Below are 15477 nucleotides of genomic sequence, written 5' to 3' on the forward strand. Positions count from 1 at the left end.
AGAGAAAGCTAATTAGTAACTTTCACAGCCCTACTGTATTGTTCTGTATCTCATCATACACTAGGAAAAAACAATATTTACATGATTTACAACTACCAATTGTGGTGTACATGACATTGTTCATGCCCCATGTCTCTTTCTACAGGGTACTGTTACAGGTCCCTAGCTGTCTAAGTGCTTAATAAAATAACTGAATGAAAAAAGTACTACATATTATACACTACAGCTTTAAATTAATCAGAGGCCTCTGAAACTGCTAGCACTGTCGGAAGTTAAATTTACACAGAAGTTCTACACCCCTTCCATGCATAACTCACAGCAGACCTTTTTAAGTTGGAATATTGTCAGATATCAAGAATAAAAAGGTAAGGTACAGGTTAGTCTGATAAAAATTTCTGACAAAACCAATAAAAGAAAAAAAAGAAGAGTTAGGCCGTGTTAGAGGGTACCTACAAGTACTCCCCCACCCAAGTTGATACAAAATAGACAAGTGCATTTACTTTATCAAAGTTACAGGATTTAGCATTAGTGTTACCAAGCAGCCAGAGAAGGAGAGAGATGCATGCATACTTCAGTTGGGTTACATGATTCAAGTCTGCTGATGGAATTTTATAGGGATGAGTATGGATGGTGCTTGAAAGCAGCTATGAGATCAAAAGGGTAATAATCATCGATCAGGCATGGTGAACTTGGTCACCCAAATTCAAGCGAGATTAAGTGAAACTGGAACAGGTAGAGAGTGGCTGGCAGGATGATAAGAATAGAGACTTTTTAAAAAAAAAAAAAAAAAGGGATAAAGGCTAAAAGAGCATATGAATTTTCCCCCCTCCCCCAATGTATGTATAAACAATTTAAACTAAAGGGCAATGAATGAGCTTCAGAATGGAAATCAGAAGGAGGTTCCTAGCTTTAAAACAGTCAGGTGTTTTGAACAAGCTTCCAAATACGGTAGTGGGGGCAAAAAAAACTGTATGTTTATTAAATGGATCTTGATGGGTCCCGTGATAGCAGAGGACTAGATTCAATAAGCCAGGAAGTCCCTCCCTGTCCTATATTTTTATACCCAACTCTTTCCTATATCAATGCCAGGGGAAGGTATTTTTAACTAAATTCTCTTTCTATCAATCGAACAACATATTTTTGGAATTCTAAACATTAGAGCGGCATTTAAAAATACCTCCACCCCTCTTTATAGATCTGGAATAGCACTCTCCCTTCTTCCTTTAACTCCTGTATATTGCAATGCTGAGGCACTACACATCTAGAACACAAGGCATCTAACTGCATACTACTTAAAATCTATGATAATAAAACTATCATGGTTCATGAGTTATCATTATGAAACAATAAAATAAAACCCTCAGGAATGATTATTTCACATTTAAAAAACTGTTTCTAGATCAGTGCTTTTTATCATTTGCTAAAACCATTACTTTTCACTTAAGTAGTAATACATTGGACTGTGCCCCCTACTGATAGCAGATTCATGTTACTATAGTTCATAAACTACTTTAACTTGGATAATGACATATTAACTCCTACAGCCTATAGGGATACAACAATATCCAAAATAGCATTCCACAAGGCCAAAACTGTTTACACCAAACACTGGTGGCAAGAGTAATCCAATATAGAAACACTATAGCATCATTCTCCTACTAGGTGTACCTTTCTAGAGTTGAGCTTTTAACAACAGACATACTTGTTTCCTATTACATTGGCCGTATGGAGACTGCGGGGAAGTGGCACTGTCCCTTTAGTTTCTGGTCTTGACCAGGTCATTGTTCCTTTAAAAAACAAAAAAACAAAAGCACACACATACACACACACACCACACACAGAGAAATCATTAAGATAAAAATTCTGTATCTGTGCATCTCACTATCTAGATTTCAGGAAGTGATAAGTATCAAATTCAACTAAGCAAGAAAGCTAAACTAATACCTATGTCAGTGATTCTCAACCAGGGTGGTGGGACATGCCACCAGATCCTTTGAAGGGTGCTGTGTGGCATGAGACAGTAAGCAGATAACTAAGCAGAAAGTGCAGGCTCAGGCTTGTCTCTGCCTGGCTGATTCTCCATCCCTACTGCTGGGGAAGGATGCAAGGGCTGCAATGTACACGTTATTTTTTTTTTTTTAATTGTGAATAGAGTGGCACCCAGTTATGTAGGAGGTGCTTCAAGTTCAAAAAGGTTGAGAAACACTAACTAAATGTTAATAATAATTTAATAACTTCAAAATAGAAAAAATGTTTTCATGCTTAAGCTTCTTTCCAACCCTCATATAAAAAAGTGTTGACAAACATTAACCTATCCAGCAAACTGAAACTGAGATTACACTCCCAATCCATTAATACATTTCAGTTTTTATAAGACCCTTTAAAATACCAGAGTGAAAATGAATACTGCAAAATACTAGCAGTGACAGTAAATACAGGTGTTATAGGGGGAAAAAAAAAAAGTCAGAATGTCTTAACCCAGTGAACAATAATTTATAGTTGAACATGGGCAAATCTTAGTAAACCCTCCTAGGTAACTGAGTTTAATACATCATTTACCCTCAAAAGCTTTCATTTTTCCTCAACACTAGATATGCCCCAAAACAGATACTCTACTGGGACACTCACCTATGTCAAGTTCCCAAAGGTCATTAAGTCGACAGCCACACATCCCTCCAAAAATATACATCTTTGGAATTCCCAAATCTTTTCTGCAATATATGATGGATGTGTGAGATTCTCGAGGAGAAGGCAAGATCCCTTTTGTCACTGGAATGCTCCAACCTATGACTCCAGAACCATGTTGTAGTTCCAGTTCATAGAAGTCATTTAAATATCTAGTGCAAGATATTAAAAAAAAGTTTCATTAAACAATATATAAATGGCAATAATACAGGTGAAATATATATATACAGCTCTTTATATTAAGGACACCTGTACCATGGTAAAGATCTAATTTTAATTTTCTAGTACCCCTCAAACATGATGGTATTCTGTACAACAAAATAAGGAGGATGCAGTTTGGAAGAGAAAAGGCAGCTGAAAAAGAAGGCTAATATTAATTCTAAGGAATACCTCTGAAAAAAAATATAGGGATAGTTAAGAATGAGAAATGGTGAAATAAGGTGGATTTCAAATCATGAAAAACTATAATAGTATATATCACGCATTTAGAAAGCCTGCTTTCATGCCATGTCTGATACACAATATTCCATGAAAAAGCCTAGTGGAAACTGGCACCAATGTTCTTAGCATGATTCACCACATCTGAAAAAGCATCTTCAGCAAGTGAGAAGTTAAAAGCTAAACTTATAAATACACTATGTTAGGGGTTGTCAACTGGGGGGTATGCGTACCCCTGGGGGTACTTCAAAGGGTCCCAGGGAGTACACAGGGGCAGGTGGGGATAGAGTGCTGACACGCTCACTCATCAAGCCCCTGCTCCACTTCTAGCCGCTTGCCACCTCCCCCCCAGGGGTACACTTACTAAAAAGGGGGCCGCTGGGAGTACACTTATTAAAAAACGTTGAAAATCCCTACACTATGTCACAGTGCATCAGATGATAGGCAAGATGCAAACAAAGGGGACAAGAAGGGGAAAACAGGCTATTTATGCGCTGAAGTTCTTCAGGTGGTGAGGGGAATGTACCATTGTTGTTGAACTGAAATAAATTATTTACTTGCAAGTTCCTTTTACAGAATTGTTTGAATTTTGGTTTTCACTTCAGCCAAATCTTACTTAGCAAATGGCAGAGAGATTTGGAACAGTTAACTGTTGTGACTAGCCACCTTCACTGAAGATCAACTGTGTGGGAGAGTCCACAACTCTTGATACTTTATTTTATCCTAATGGTCGCTGTTAAATCAAATTTACAATTGTACTTAAAGTAATTTATCAATACAAGCACACTTCATGGTTACAAAAAAAAAAAAGGCTTTCAGAACCAATTGACTAAATGAGAAAGATTCTCAAGGCTTCAAATTAGTTTGAAGAAATTGATATTAAAAACTACAAAACTGCACACCAAAATTAACATGCTATTAAGCTTAACTATTATTTAAAACCCAACTCAAAAGGTCAGAAAAACTTCAGTCTGACAGATGACTGAAGGGAAAGGAGACAAAAGTTCAGAAATGTATCATCAAATCCAAGGGATCAGAAAAAAGGGAGTCTAAATAATTCCCACTGCACCCTGCCAGAGCTTCTAGACAATGTTGCTAAAGGAACACACTACAGAAAAGACCCTACGCACTTTGTTCAAACCCAGTCAGTATATACCTGGGAACATTATTGTTTGAATCTTCACTTTCATTTGCAAGGCCACCAAATAAGTAACACTTGTTGCCGTATAATGAAAAACTGTGACCAAGTCGAGGACAAGGTGGGGAACCAGTAGATGGAGGCTGGGGTTTTACTTTTTTCCACAGCCATCGACTTGCCTTAAAGACAAAAAGACAGACATTTCAGAAACCACAAATTTATACTCTATAAACATAATTTGAGCATCCAAATGACAACAATTTGGAATATTCTTTGTTTGTTTTCTGTGCAAACTTTAGTGGACTATTAAAAATTTCCCAGTACCCTCCTAACACCAGCATGAACAAAACAAGCTAGTGAAAGTGCCAACAAATTCATGAAGACCTACTCACTCACTAGCCATTGTGTACATTATTCAGCTTTACTTTGCTTTGACAGAATAAAAGAATACTTAGTTTCTGCTTCAAGCCATGCTCTCTTCATATTTATATCCTATTTTCTCTTCAAGATGCACACAAACCCTACCCAACTTTCAAATTACACTGATAACACACAATATGCATTTAATAAAATGGATAAGTAATGCAATGTTTGAAACTGCATCGTTTCATACCTGTAATTCATATATATCATTACTGTATCTTCCATATTCAACCATTCCTCCAAATACTAGTATTCTGGTGCCGTCACAAACAAAACCATGAGCTGCACAGCCTGGGGGGATATCTCCTCTAACAGCAGGAAGAAACCACTGATTTGTAACTACAGCAAAATAAATAAATACAAATGTTTAAACAAATACAGAGAGGAATTAATATGGATTTAACATCTCTATCCCCAGAAAAGGGACACAGGCTATTAATCCTTTTTCTTCTTTAATAAGCATAAGTGGCTGTCAAAGGGCAAGGTTATCCAAGGACTTTTTAAAGTAGTCAGTTAACAAGGAAAACAAAACTTTCAGAATACCTCTGTAAAACAGGAGATACTCAATATACCAAGGAATGAATGTAAGGCCACTGTGGTTAAGTGACTCAACCCCACCTCACAGGCTGAGTCAGTAGCAGAGTCAACAGAAGAGTCCAAAAGTTTAGGCTCCCAGTACCCTTTACACTAAATGCTAGAACACATTAGGCATCATCTTATACTAGAGAAACTTTACAAAAGAGTTTTCTATGGTTGCCAACACGAGCAAACCTCCCTGCATGTGAGCAACATGGATAGTACTTTATGCTGATGGGGTTTCATTTGCCAACACTCTTTTCAGTAGTGTGTAGCCAGGTCAAATGGAAATCAACTTTAATTAGCTTGGTGTAGAACTAATGCTAGGAACTGCAGGAATTTTTTTTTTTTTTAAAGCATATCCCCAGTAACAGCATGGCCCAGGTCTCTCCTGCACACATCACCCACCTTAGCTTTTACCCTGCAATTCTTACAAGGTAACAAAACAATAAACTGACACAATGAAACAAGGCCAAAGGCCTATACCCTTGTGCTACAATATTTCTTTACAGGGACACTTAGCTTGAAATCTAATGAAAAATACTTTTGTTATACCCAACTCTAAATCCATCTGCCTGTTCTGTACATTCACAATTATATCATCATAACTGTTCTCTCTTTCTGCTATCAGACCTACTCCCACACTAGCGGCCTCTGACACTGAAATAAATTCCACAAGAAATATTGCAAATATACCAAATGCAAAGATTGAACCTCACTCTAGTGCTGTCTGCAGGTACAATTTAAACATTTGCTTTTGGAGTCTACTACCTCTATTTACATACAGCAACCTCTTTACCTGCCAGCTGCTATGACAGGACTCTCTGCTCGGAGGAAACTTCCTTCCTCTATGCCAGCTACTTTCATGCTTCCAGCCTTCAGCCAAAGTACTACCCCCAACATCATACCGCCACGTCTTCAGTGGGTTTCTGCTCCTACAGCCATGCCACTGAGGGAAGGGTGACAGCGGCGAGCTCACTCCCACTGTCAACTTGGGGGCATCCTTTTTAAACCTTCCCACCCCACCTCCTCTTTGTAAATAAATAAACAATAAAACACCCATGACAGCTTGAGACTACTCATGGTCCTCCAGCAGAGGCAAAGCTTTCTGAGGGTGCTCCATTTTCTGGGACCTGCTGCCTACATAACTGGTGCACCTAGAGAAGCTCTAGAGCACCAGGCGATTTTTGCAGGCCTGGCCCGGCCTGGGACTCCACACACCAACCACTAGGGGGGCCATCACATGCCCTGGAGCTGGGGGGAAAGGTGGGGGCAGGAAGAACCCTCCCATCCCTCCCCGCAAACACTTACTTCTGCTAAATAAATGTGCGTGTGAGAGGAGCCAGTGCCGCACCCCAGCATCAGAAGCCCTCACCTGGGGCGAGTAGGGAGCTGGGCAGCGCAGAGCAGGGATGTGTGCCAGCCAAGGCCTCTGCTTCTGACCAGACATCCCAATCTGAAGCTGAGACCCCTTTTCTCAATTCAAGTCAAACTGCGATGACAGCCGCCCTCGGGCCCTGGAGCCTTTCCACTATTTTTTTTGGCTGCCTCCCTTTCCCAAGGCCTCCATGTGCCCCCCGGCCCGGCTCTCAGCACTGGGGGCTGCTCGGGGGGGAAGGACCCCGAAGGCCCGCGGCCACCCCACCCCACCCCGGCCCGGCCCGGCCCGGCCCGGCCCCGCACCCGTGTTGTAGACGTGCAGCTCGTCGGCGATGCCCTCGTTGCCGCCGCCGAAGATGATGAGCAGCTCGCGGATAGCCACGGCACGGTGGCCGTGGCGGGAGCGGGGCACCGGCCCCGTGAATGACGAGACCCGCCTCCAGCTCCGGCCAGCGGCGGCCGCCGCCGCCGCCATTTTACCGTCCTCCCACAATGCACCGCACCCCCCTCGCCGGGCCCGGAGCGGCAGTTGTCCGGGGTCACGTGGCCCGCCGCAGGCAGGGTGGGGGTTCGGGACGCCGTGGCCTGTGGTGCTGCCCCTCCCACCGCTCACGGGGTCTCCGGCTCGGAGCGGGGCGCGCTGGAGACAACAGCCCCTTTTTCCTGCGGTGAAAGAGAAACGAGAGGCTTTGCCCCTAGGCCGGGGTCCCAGCCCCGCCTGACTTTAAGTTCAACGCAAATTAAATTTTTTTTTTTTTAAAAAGCCACTGTCGCTCCAGGAAGGTGCCCTCAGCCTGCAGAAAGCTTGGATAAAGCTACCCCGCCCGAATGAGGCCAAAAAAAATAGCAGAAAGGCGCCAGGGTCTGAGGGCTGCTGTCGTTGTGGTTAGACTTGGATTGGGAAAAGGGGTTGCGGCTCCATATTGGGATTTATGGTCAAACCCGAGGCTGGGAGTCGGGCCTCGGCAGGTCGCATCCCTGCGCTGCCAGTCGAGCCCCAGCCCCACCTCCTGCTCTGTGCCCCACGAGAGGGCTTCTGCCCCCGGGGGACGGGCTGTGGCACTGGCCACCTCTCCCATTCAGACATTTGTTTTTTGGGGTTTTTTAAATTAAATATTTCCGTGGTCCAAGCCAAATCAAGTCCAAATCCGTGAGTCAGTCCAGACCCATCAGTGGCTCTACTACCGGCAAACATCCTCCAGCTGGGGCTTCAGATGTTTCCAGATCCTTTGATGGGCATCCTGTGTGCAGGCCCAAGCCCAGAGGCTTGGGGTTCGGATGCCCCCGAGTTTTGTTTGCTCTCAGCCATAAGGCTGCAGGAGCAAGCTAGGGTGGAGTCTCCCTCCCTTTTCCATAAAGTGGGCATAAAGCGAAGATCTCGCCACTCCAGTAGCTAAGTGGGAGGTTTGCTATATATACGTTACCTTTGTGGGTACTACACCCATGCCAGGAGGGCAGTTGTTCCTGGGTACGGCTAGAAAAACCGCCTTGGTGGCCACAGTGTTTTCCATGCCAGTTAAGTATAGGACTGTGCTTGATCAGAGTGTACTTAGCAGAAGTGTTTGCTGAAGCAAAGACTTGAACTTGACTCTCTTGCTTTTTAGGGAGTGCCAGCCCCACACCCTCTCCCTGATCTTTCACCAAAAGCTTTGGAGGCTGGCTAGGGTGGTGTGGATGCTAAGGTGCATGGTTAACAGCCCAGATGTTGCAAGTTTGAGGCCATAGCTCACATGGTGGCTGTCAGGTTCTAACAAATCTGTGAATTCTGCTAAATGCCTTGTCATGAAGACACAGGAAGGAAGGAAGGAAGAGCCATAAACCAAAGCCGCCTTCTCAGGTGGCTTCCCAGTGCCTCCCATGCTTCCCCATCAGCTGTTTCTAGACCTAAGTGCATGTGACCGCACCTGAGTTGCTGAGTTTGGGTGGAGCAGAGGGGTGCATCTGCACCACTGCATTGGCCCCTGCGGGCTGGGGACCTCAGGGTATGAGTGATGATGTCAGGGACCTCCCAGAGTGACAGAACAGATACAAGTACAGTGGAAAGCAGAAGTGCTCAACCTCCGGCCTGCTAGCACAAAGGTGGCCTGTAAAGCCATGGCATCTGGCCTGCGGGGATCCCTACGGCCATGGATGAGGAAATTTGACAACAGAGGAGTAGTGGTTGTTAATATAGCCACCTTCCTCCCTGCTAATTTCCCAAACCCCACATCCCACAAAGTGGGCTGGAGCCAGACCAAGCCCGCTCCCCTGCTGTGGCTAGATCAGGACCAAACCATGCTCTGTTTCCTGCCATCCCCTCCCCCTATCTGGATCAGAGCTGGGCCATGCCCCCTTCCCCCACAGGCCTGGGTTGGAACTAGGTTACTTGCCACTCCCCTCTGTGCGCCAAATGGGGCCCACCATACCCTCCCTGGCACCAGATCAGGACCCAGCTGTATCCAGGCTGCAGACAGACCAAGCACTTCTCATCCAGCCTGCCAGCCGAAAAGGTTGAGCACCACTGATGTAAAGGGATGAGCCAAAAAGGAGCTGCAGACTCCCCAGGAAGAAGTGGCCTACAGCTGCCAGTACCCCAGAGCTTAATAAAAGAAATAGCCCCAAGTGCCTACTGTGGAAGCTAACTTTGCCAGAGGTGATGATTCTCAAGCAAGGGGCCACAGCACCTGGGGGTGCCTGGAGATCCGTTTAAGGGTGTCGCACAGTGTTAGCACTGTGATGCATTGATCCATAGGATAATCCCAGAGAGTTAAAATAGAACTTCATAGTGTTAAACCATTCACAGAAATCATAGTGAAGCAGGGCTGGAAGGGATCTCCAGAAGTCATCTAGTCCAACCCCCTGCCTGAGGCAGGATCTTCCCTATACAAATCCATAATCTAACCTCTTCATAAAACTGCTGTCAATTCCAACACAACATAAAACCTAACACCCTAACCTGCCACGGGTAAAGCAGGACCACGGCAGCCAGTGTCCTGCTCCTATAAAAGATTGTTAATATATGCTCAAGAGATCCCAGGGAGAGGGTCACACCCCCACTGCAGAGGAAAGCAAAGACCCACCACAGCCTGTATCAAGCTGACCATGGCATAAAGCGTTCTCACCCGCTGTGGTCTTTCTGAACTGTTTGTGACAGAAGAATTAATCCACTATTTTTCTCTAGTCAAAAACCAAGTGAAAACTAAGATGGGATTTTCTGAGGGCCTCAAGTCTAAAAGGGTTGAGAATTGCTTTTTTAAGCCAACACGTTCCCGTGTGTGGTCCAAATGTCTCTGGTGGGTACAGACAGAAAGGGAAAATAGATGAGATATGGGTAGATATGAGGAGAAATGGGCTTGATAGTAATAATAATAATAATAATTTGGGGATCCCATTATGCTATTCCTCTCTTTGGCACTGTTCCTGCAATCAGCTCTGCACAGGTAGACCCTTGTACCCAATGCCACCCAGACAGACAATATATTCTGGTATATTTGAAACAGGCTGCAAGTCCAAATTTTAGGCTTTTTATTTTTTCTCCACCAAATATCTATCCTGACTTTGGCGGGTCCCAAGGTATAGTTTTGGTTTAGCCTACCTGTGGTTTTCACAGAAGGACAAAGGTTGTTTGGAGCATTGTTAAGAAGACTTAAAGGAAAATAAACCAATGACAAAACTGTAGTTTAAAAAGCAAAATTAAAGATGCTGTCTGCGCAGGCTCCCTAAGCTTTTCCATTTTCCCCCTCAGGCTGTATGAATACTCCAAAATAAATTTAGAGTGCAAAATTATTAATACAGTACAATGCTCTTTTCATCATCCTTTTCTGAAAGCTTGATGGAAAGACTGTGTTTCTTATGGATGACATTAAGCTTTGGAGAGGGCATTTGTCAAGGTGAAAAGAGACTTTCAAAAAAGGGGGAACATGGAAACAACAATATGAAAGGGCACAAAAGGAACTCATGAGGGAAGATGTACTAATATACGTTCTAATTCCTTTTGTGGCCAAAATGGTATCCCAGATCCAGATTCCACAACTTTGCCAATATTTGTGAAAGGGGGAGGTTCCAAATTACAGCCCACATTCAGAGTGGAATGTTGTAAATGTTGCCTACTTTTATAAGAGGGGAAAAACATCACCATGTATTTACACGCTTTAGAAAACTGTACCATATTCAATGCTCACATTGGTTTTATGCACATTCCTGTTACTTGAGTCTGACAAACCAATAGCTACCCATTCTCTTTCCTTTCTTTACCAAAAATAATGATTAAATAAAAATGTAACCTGAAACCAAACTGCTGTTGAAGTCTGTTCTGAAACTATTCACTTCGCTTTCCCCATCTGGACTTGTGTTTCCTATGGGATTTGTCTGCAATCTGCCAGATGAGGATTTGAGCGGTGTTTGCCAGATCTGGGTCTGGATCATTCAGCACATCTGGAAGTGTTTTATGGGGCTCTCTCTGACTCCACCACTGGAACGTCTGGATTCTAAGCGACTTCTCAGCAGCAGAGAAAGAAGAAAACCAGCCGATCTCCAAAGTAAACTTGATGGGTTTGTAAAAGGAATCCAAATTTAAAAGTATTACTGTGGCCCTTTTATAGTCAAGGGTTTCAAAAAGGAGCCACGGGCAAGCCAGCGTTGGCATGAGTGCATGCATTTTGGGCCCTGTAGGAATCAAGTATTCTCGTCCTACAGTTCTTCGGGAGAAAGAAGCCCTGAATCCCGTGCTGCGTTTGAAAGGTAAAAGACTAATTAAGCAGGAAATATCTGAAGAGTAGTGTCATGGTTTCTTATTCAGCTTTCCCTGCTGTAGCCCCTCAGTTTGTTATATGATTTGGCATGTGTGTCTGGAGACTGTCAGATTCCAGTAACAAATATCTGACTTCAGGAAAATTTGGGTAAATGTTTGCAGAGTAACAAGTTAATTTCTTTCCTTCAAAAACTATACCACCAGGCTGTTGGTATCTAGGAGCTTCTCAAATATTGAACTGAAAGATGGATTTTATGCAGTTCTTAATAGGTTTGAATTTTAAAGCTTCAAAGCTTACAACCTGATGCAATTTGCACTGGTTTAATTATTTCTGTTCTGAAAATCGTTTGGATCTCTGACTGACAAGCTACACATCACAGATATCACATGTAACATTTACAGCTTGTGACAAATTTTTGCAAGAGTGAAATTGGCAGATCTGACCTTATTAAAATCAGTGGCTTCAGTGCCACTGGCTGGAGAGAGGCCTGAGTTTCATCCCAGGAACATAAAGTGGGAGTGTTGTCTACTTCATGTAAAACATTAATTCAAATTTCCAGAGTAGGAAAGAGACTATATTTGCATGCTGTGCACAGGAGGGGAGATTTCTAAGGGGGAAGTTCTTCTCTTCAGTGACATCCTAATGTGTTTTAATATATATTAATGGCAGCGCTATGCATGTGGAAAGAACAATTTTGGAATCTGGATGAGCAGTGTAGCTCTGTGAAATATTGAGCCCTAATATAATATGGTTCCACTGTCCATTTATTAATCTGCAAGCCACCATATTTACATGCATTTAGGCATCTAGGTAAGTGTTTACAAAGTGATTTCTCTGTTCGGTTTACATTTTCTGCTTGGTATTAGTTTGTCAAGGCCCTCCCTTCAACTCAGAATTAACCTGCAAAATGAAACTGAGTTTGTGATGCAATTCCAAAGAATTCTTACAGCTTCAGCTTCATCCTCCATCAGTTAATCAGTTATAAAAAAACTTGCCTATATTTGAAAAGAACAGAAATACGTATCTATATCTATTTATACATAAACACAGGGAAAAATAGGTTGTGATGGTTACCATGACTGGAGGGAGAGTTCATGTAACCATACATTATTTTCTTTGTTTACTGCAGTGTTGTGTTGTTATTGTCTGCTTTAGTCATTGGGCCGCTCATCCTAAGTCTTTAGTAGTTTCTTTCCTGAAGTGTCGTGGTTTTAGAGGATCAAGGAGTTGGAATATTAAAAGAAATCCCCCTTAATGATATTGCATCCGATAGTGACTGACCCTTTGTAGGAGCAGAAGAGGAGCTAGAAGGATCATTTACACAAGAAGCCAGCTCTGCTTTGGAATACTGGAAACAGGCTGGCTAGCAATGCTGGCAGCACTTTCTCAGCTCAGGGATAGAACACAAAAAAGCCATGCTCCATGCATATAACAGCACCATCATGGCAGACTCACAGGACTTTCGGCCTATTAATCCTTTTCACTTCCAAGTGCATGCATATTGTACAATTTTACCAAAAGTGACATAAAAGATATTATTCTATAAGGCACCCAGGAAAGAGAAAAAAATATGACCATTAATTCTTTAAAAAAAATGAAACAACATAACAACTATGGTATTCCCTTCATTGAATCAGCGTAAATTGTGCAGACATCAGTTTGAATAAGTGAAGGTACAAATAAGTCATTATATTTTTTTCCCCACTATTAAGGTTTTCCAGCTTTCCAGCTGCCTACAGTACAAAGAACAAAAATAATTTTCACTTCTAAAATTAAATTAAATGTTACATTTTTCCATGATCATCCATTATGAAGATTTAACTCTTTCCTATGATCCACTACTGGCCACTGCCAGGCCTTTCTACAATGACAGTTCTAAGGAAACCTCTCACTGCTGCTCTAGCATCATAGATGATGCCTGTGGCCAGTCCACACCACTGCTCTCCCCTTATTGCTTGCACCTAGTGCAGTTACCCTGGTGTTAATGCAAGTGTGGATTTCTTAAAACTAGCAACATAGACACAGCCTGAGAGATAGGATTCTAGACTAAACAGACCAGTGTTGTCTGATATAGGATGAAATTAACTATGTTTCTTTGTATTTTATAACAATACCGGTAAACAGCAGGTTTTTACATTTATTGTTTTGTTGTATGGGGAGTCATAGACAATTTTCAGCCAATGAAAAACATTTGCACATTGGATAAATATTGTATATGTTTACATGGGTTTTAATTGCTGTTTGACCTAATTTAAAAAATCACTATGATACCATGTAAAGTAATGCTGACAAAAAAACCTATACTGAGTTTATTGAAACACTGCTCATTTCACTGTAGTTACAGATCTTTGAAAATGGTTCACATTATTTTAAATGTTTTAAAAGGATATTTGAATCTCAATTTCCGAGTAATTGGAAGTCATAATCAGTTATCCCCAGTCACTGCAAGTACTTTTTCCATAAAATGTTTGGTAAAATTTGGGATCTGATTTTGCTTGCTTTCAAGTCAAGAGGTAAAAATCTAGTGATATAAAATTTGGTCCAGAAAAAACTAAAGTAGTATTATTTCCTGTGTTTATAATAACTTTCTCTCTTTTTGACTGCAGGTCACAGAATTCTTAACTAAGGAACACATGGCTCTGTTAAAGAAAGGTAAGAAAGATTTAGAACATTTCAAATGCTAAATTGCTTCATACATTTATCTTTTAAACAGCTTCATAAAGATCTTATAGTAAAGAGATTGCATAAGAGAGTTGAATGCAAATATAAGGCTCTAATTCTGCCAAGCACTTAAACACATTTAACTTATAGGCGTGTGATCAACTTCTTTCCCATTCAGCAGTGCACTCAAATATATTTTTAAATCCCATTAAATGGAATGGCTGATATGCTTCCCCTAATCAAGGCTTGTAAGAACAGGATCTATTCTTGATAGATGCTTAGGACTCACAAATTGCATTGAAGTTAATGAACCAAATTCAGAAATTAAGTAGAGGAGATGTAAAGTCAACAGGTCATGGTGTGGGACAATGAAATGGTGTAATGTATATGCTGAATGGTTGCAAATAGATATAAAAAAGGGCCTTAATTAAAACGCCCGGGAGTAACTTTAATTTCTACTTGACTCTTCTTTTATATAATTCCCCTGTTGCCTGTGTTTGTTCCAGTCTTTGGTGTGGAAATCACATAATTTTTTACCTCATCTTGCACATTAGTTCTGAATTGGAGTAACTAGAGAGCATCCTGGAGGGTGGCATTCCATGCTAGCTTGAGAGTCAAAGTGACTCATATCAGCTTAGTTCCATGCAACTTTTGCCTATGAGCAATTTCACCTCTTCCATTACCTATTTCCAGATTCTGATTCTTCTTCTGCCTTCCTCATACAGGAGTTAGAAAAGCTACTGTGTGATGTTAAGGTACTGCAAATCCCTATGAAATGAAATGCTGGAGGGAGACAGAGCCACACAGGGCCAGGATTTGCTGTGAAACTTCCAAGTTAGAGAGACAGCAGCAAACTTGAGAAAGCTGTGGTATGCCCCAAATCCCAATTGTCTTGGAGTGTGGAGAGCCTGTCTGCAAGAGTCCCTTGGGGTTTTTTGGTTAATATCTCCATTTTGACTATATCAGTTTATTCTACAGGCTGTGTATTTCCTTCATTGTAAGTCAGGCAGAAAACACTTGCTTTCTATCTCTCATCCAGGAATATATTGAAAGGCACAGTATCCTACTAGACATAGTTTTAATGTGTGCTACTCTGGGTGCTTTACGGTGAAGCTGACTAATTAGCTCTGTAGTAAAGCATCACTAACTACACATGTGGCATTATTATGTCACAGTAAACTAAATTAACTCCACTGTAGGATAGTATTGCCTAACAAGTATTTTCCTGCAGTGGAGTAGTTACATGCAGTGAAACGCATGTCCAGACAGTGATGGGGCTGAATGGGGTACAAAGGTGTTACAGTGCGGGGGCTGCCTGCCAACTAGCCCTGCACTGTAGCACCCTCATGCATCAGCCAGCCCCTCCACAGCATGTTGAGCTGGGTTCATAGATTCATACATGCTAGGGTTGGAAGGGACCTCAACAGATCATCGAGTCCAGCTAGG

General features: G+C 42.2%; 2 protein-coding genes and 1 long non-coding RNA gene across 4 annotated transcripts in view; 2 read left to right on the top strand and 1 right to left on the bottom strand.

Moving 5' to 3' along the window:
* HCFC2 (host cell factor C2) overlaps nt 1-7123 on the bottom strand; it is a 46377-nt gene extending 39254 nt beyond the window's left edge. Inside the window, exons 1-5 of the mRNA XM_019515342.1 lie at nt 6944-7123; nt 4875-5023; nt 4280-4440; nt 2629-2837; nt 1703-1787 (exon numbers count right to left, since the gene is read on the bottom strand). Coding sequence (XP_019370887.1) covers nt 1703-1787; nt 2629-2837; nt 4280-4440; nt 4875-5023; nt 6944-7115 — 776 coding nt within the window. The 5' untranslated portion in view covers nt 7116-7123. The remainder of the gene's footprint in view (nt 1-1702; nt 1788-2628; nt 2838-4279; nt 4441-4874; nt 5024-6943) is intronic.
* The window catches only part of LOC109296121, a 637130-nt gene that overhangs the window by 202641 nt on the left and 419012 nt on the right, over nt 1-15477 (top strand). The window contains exon 2 of the long non-coding RNA XR_002096898.1: nt 679-683. This is a non-coding gene — a long non-coding RNA (uncharacterized LOC109296121). The remainder of the gene's footprint in view (nt 1-678; nt 684-15477) is intronic.
* Nucleotides 11073-15477, top strand: part of GLT8D2 (glycosyltransferase 8 domain containing 2) — a 30625-nt gene continuing 26220 nt past the window's right edge. Inside the window, exons 1-2 of one of the 2 annotated variants that reach the window (XM_019515349.1) lie at nt 11073-11359; nt 13977-14022. In XM_019515349.1, coding sequence (XP_019370894.1) covers nt 14004-14022 — 19 coding nt within the window. In that variant the 5' untranslated portion in view covers nt 11073-11359; nt 13977-14003. The remainder of the gene's footprint in view (nt 11360-13976; nt 14023-15477) is intronic. The other variant, XM_019515348.1, reaches the window with a different exon arrangement.

The sequence above is a fragment of the Gavialis gangeticus genome, unplaced genomic scaffold (genome assembly GCF_001723915.1).
Source record: "Gavialis gangeticus isolate Ggan-Ray unplaced genomic scaffold, GavGan_comp1, whole genome shotgun sequence".
In the NCBI taxonomy this organism is placed as follows: domain Eukaryota; kingdom Metazoa; phylum Chordata; order Crocodylia; family Gavialidae; genus Gavialis; species Gavialis gangeticus.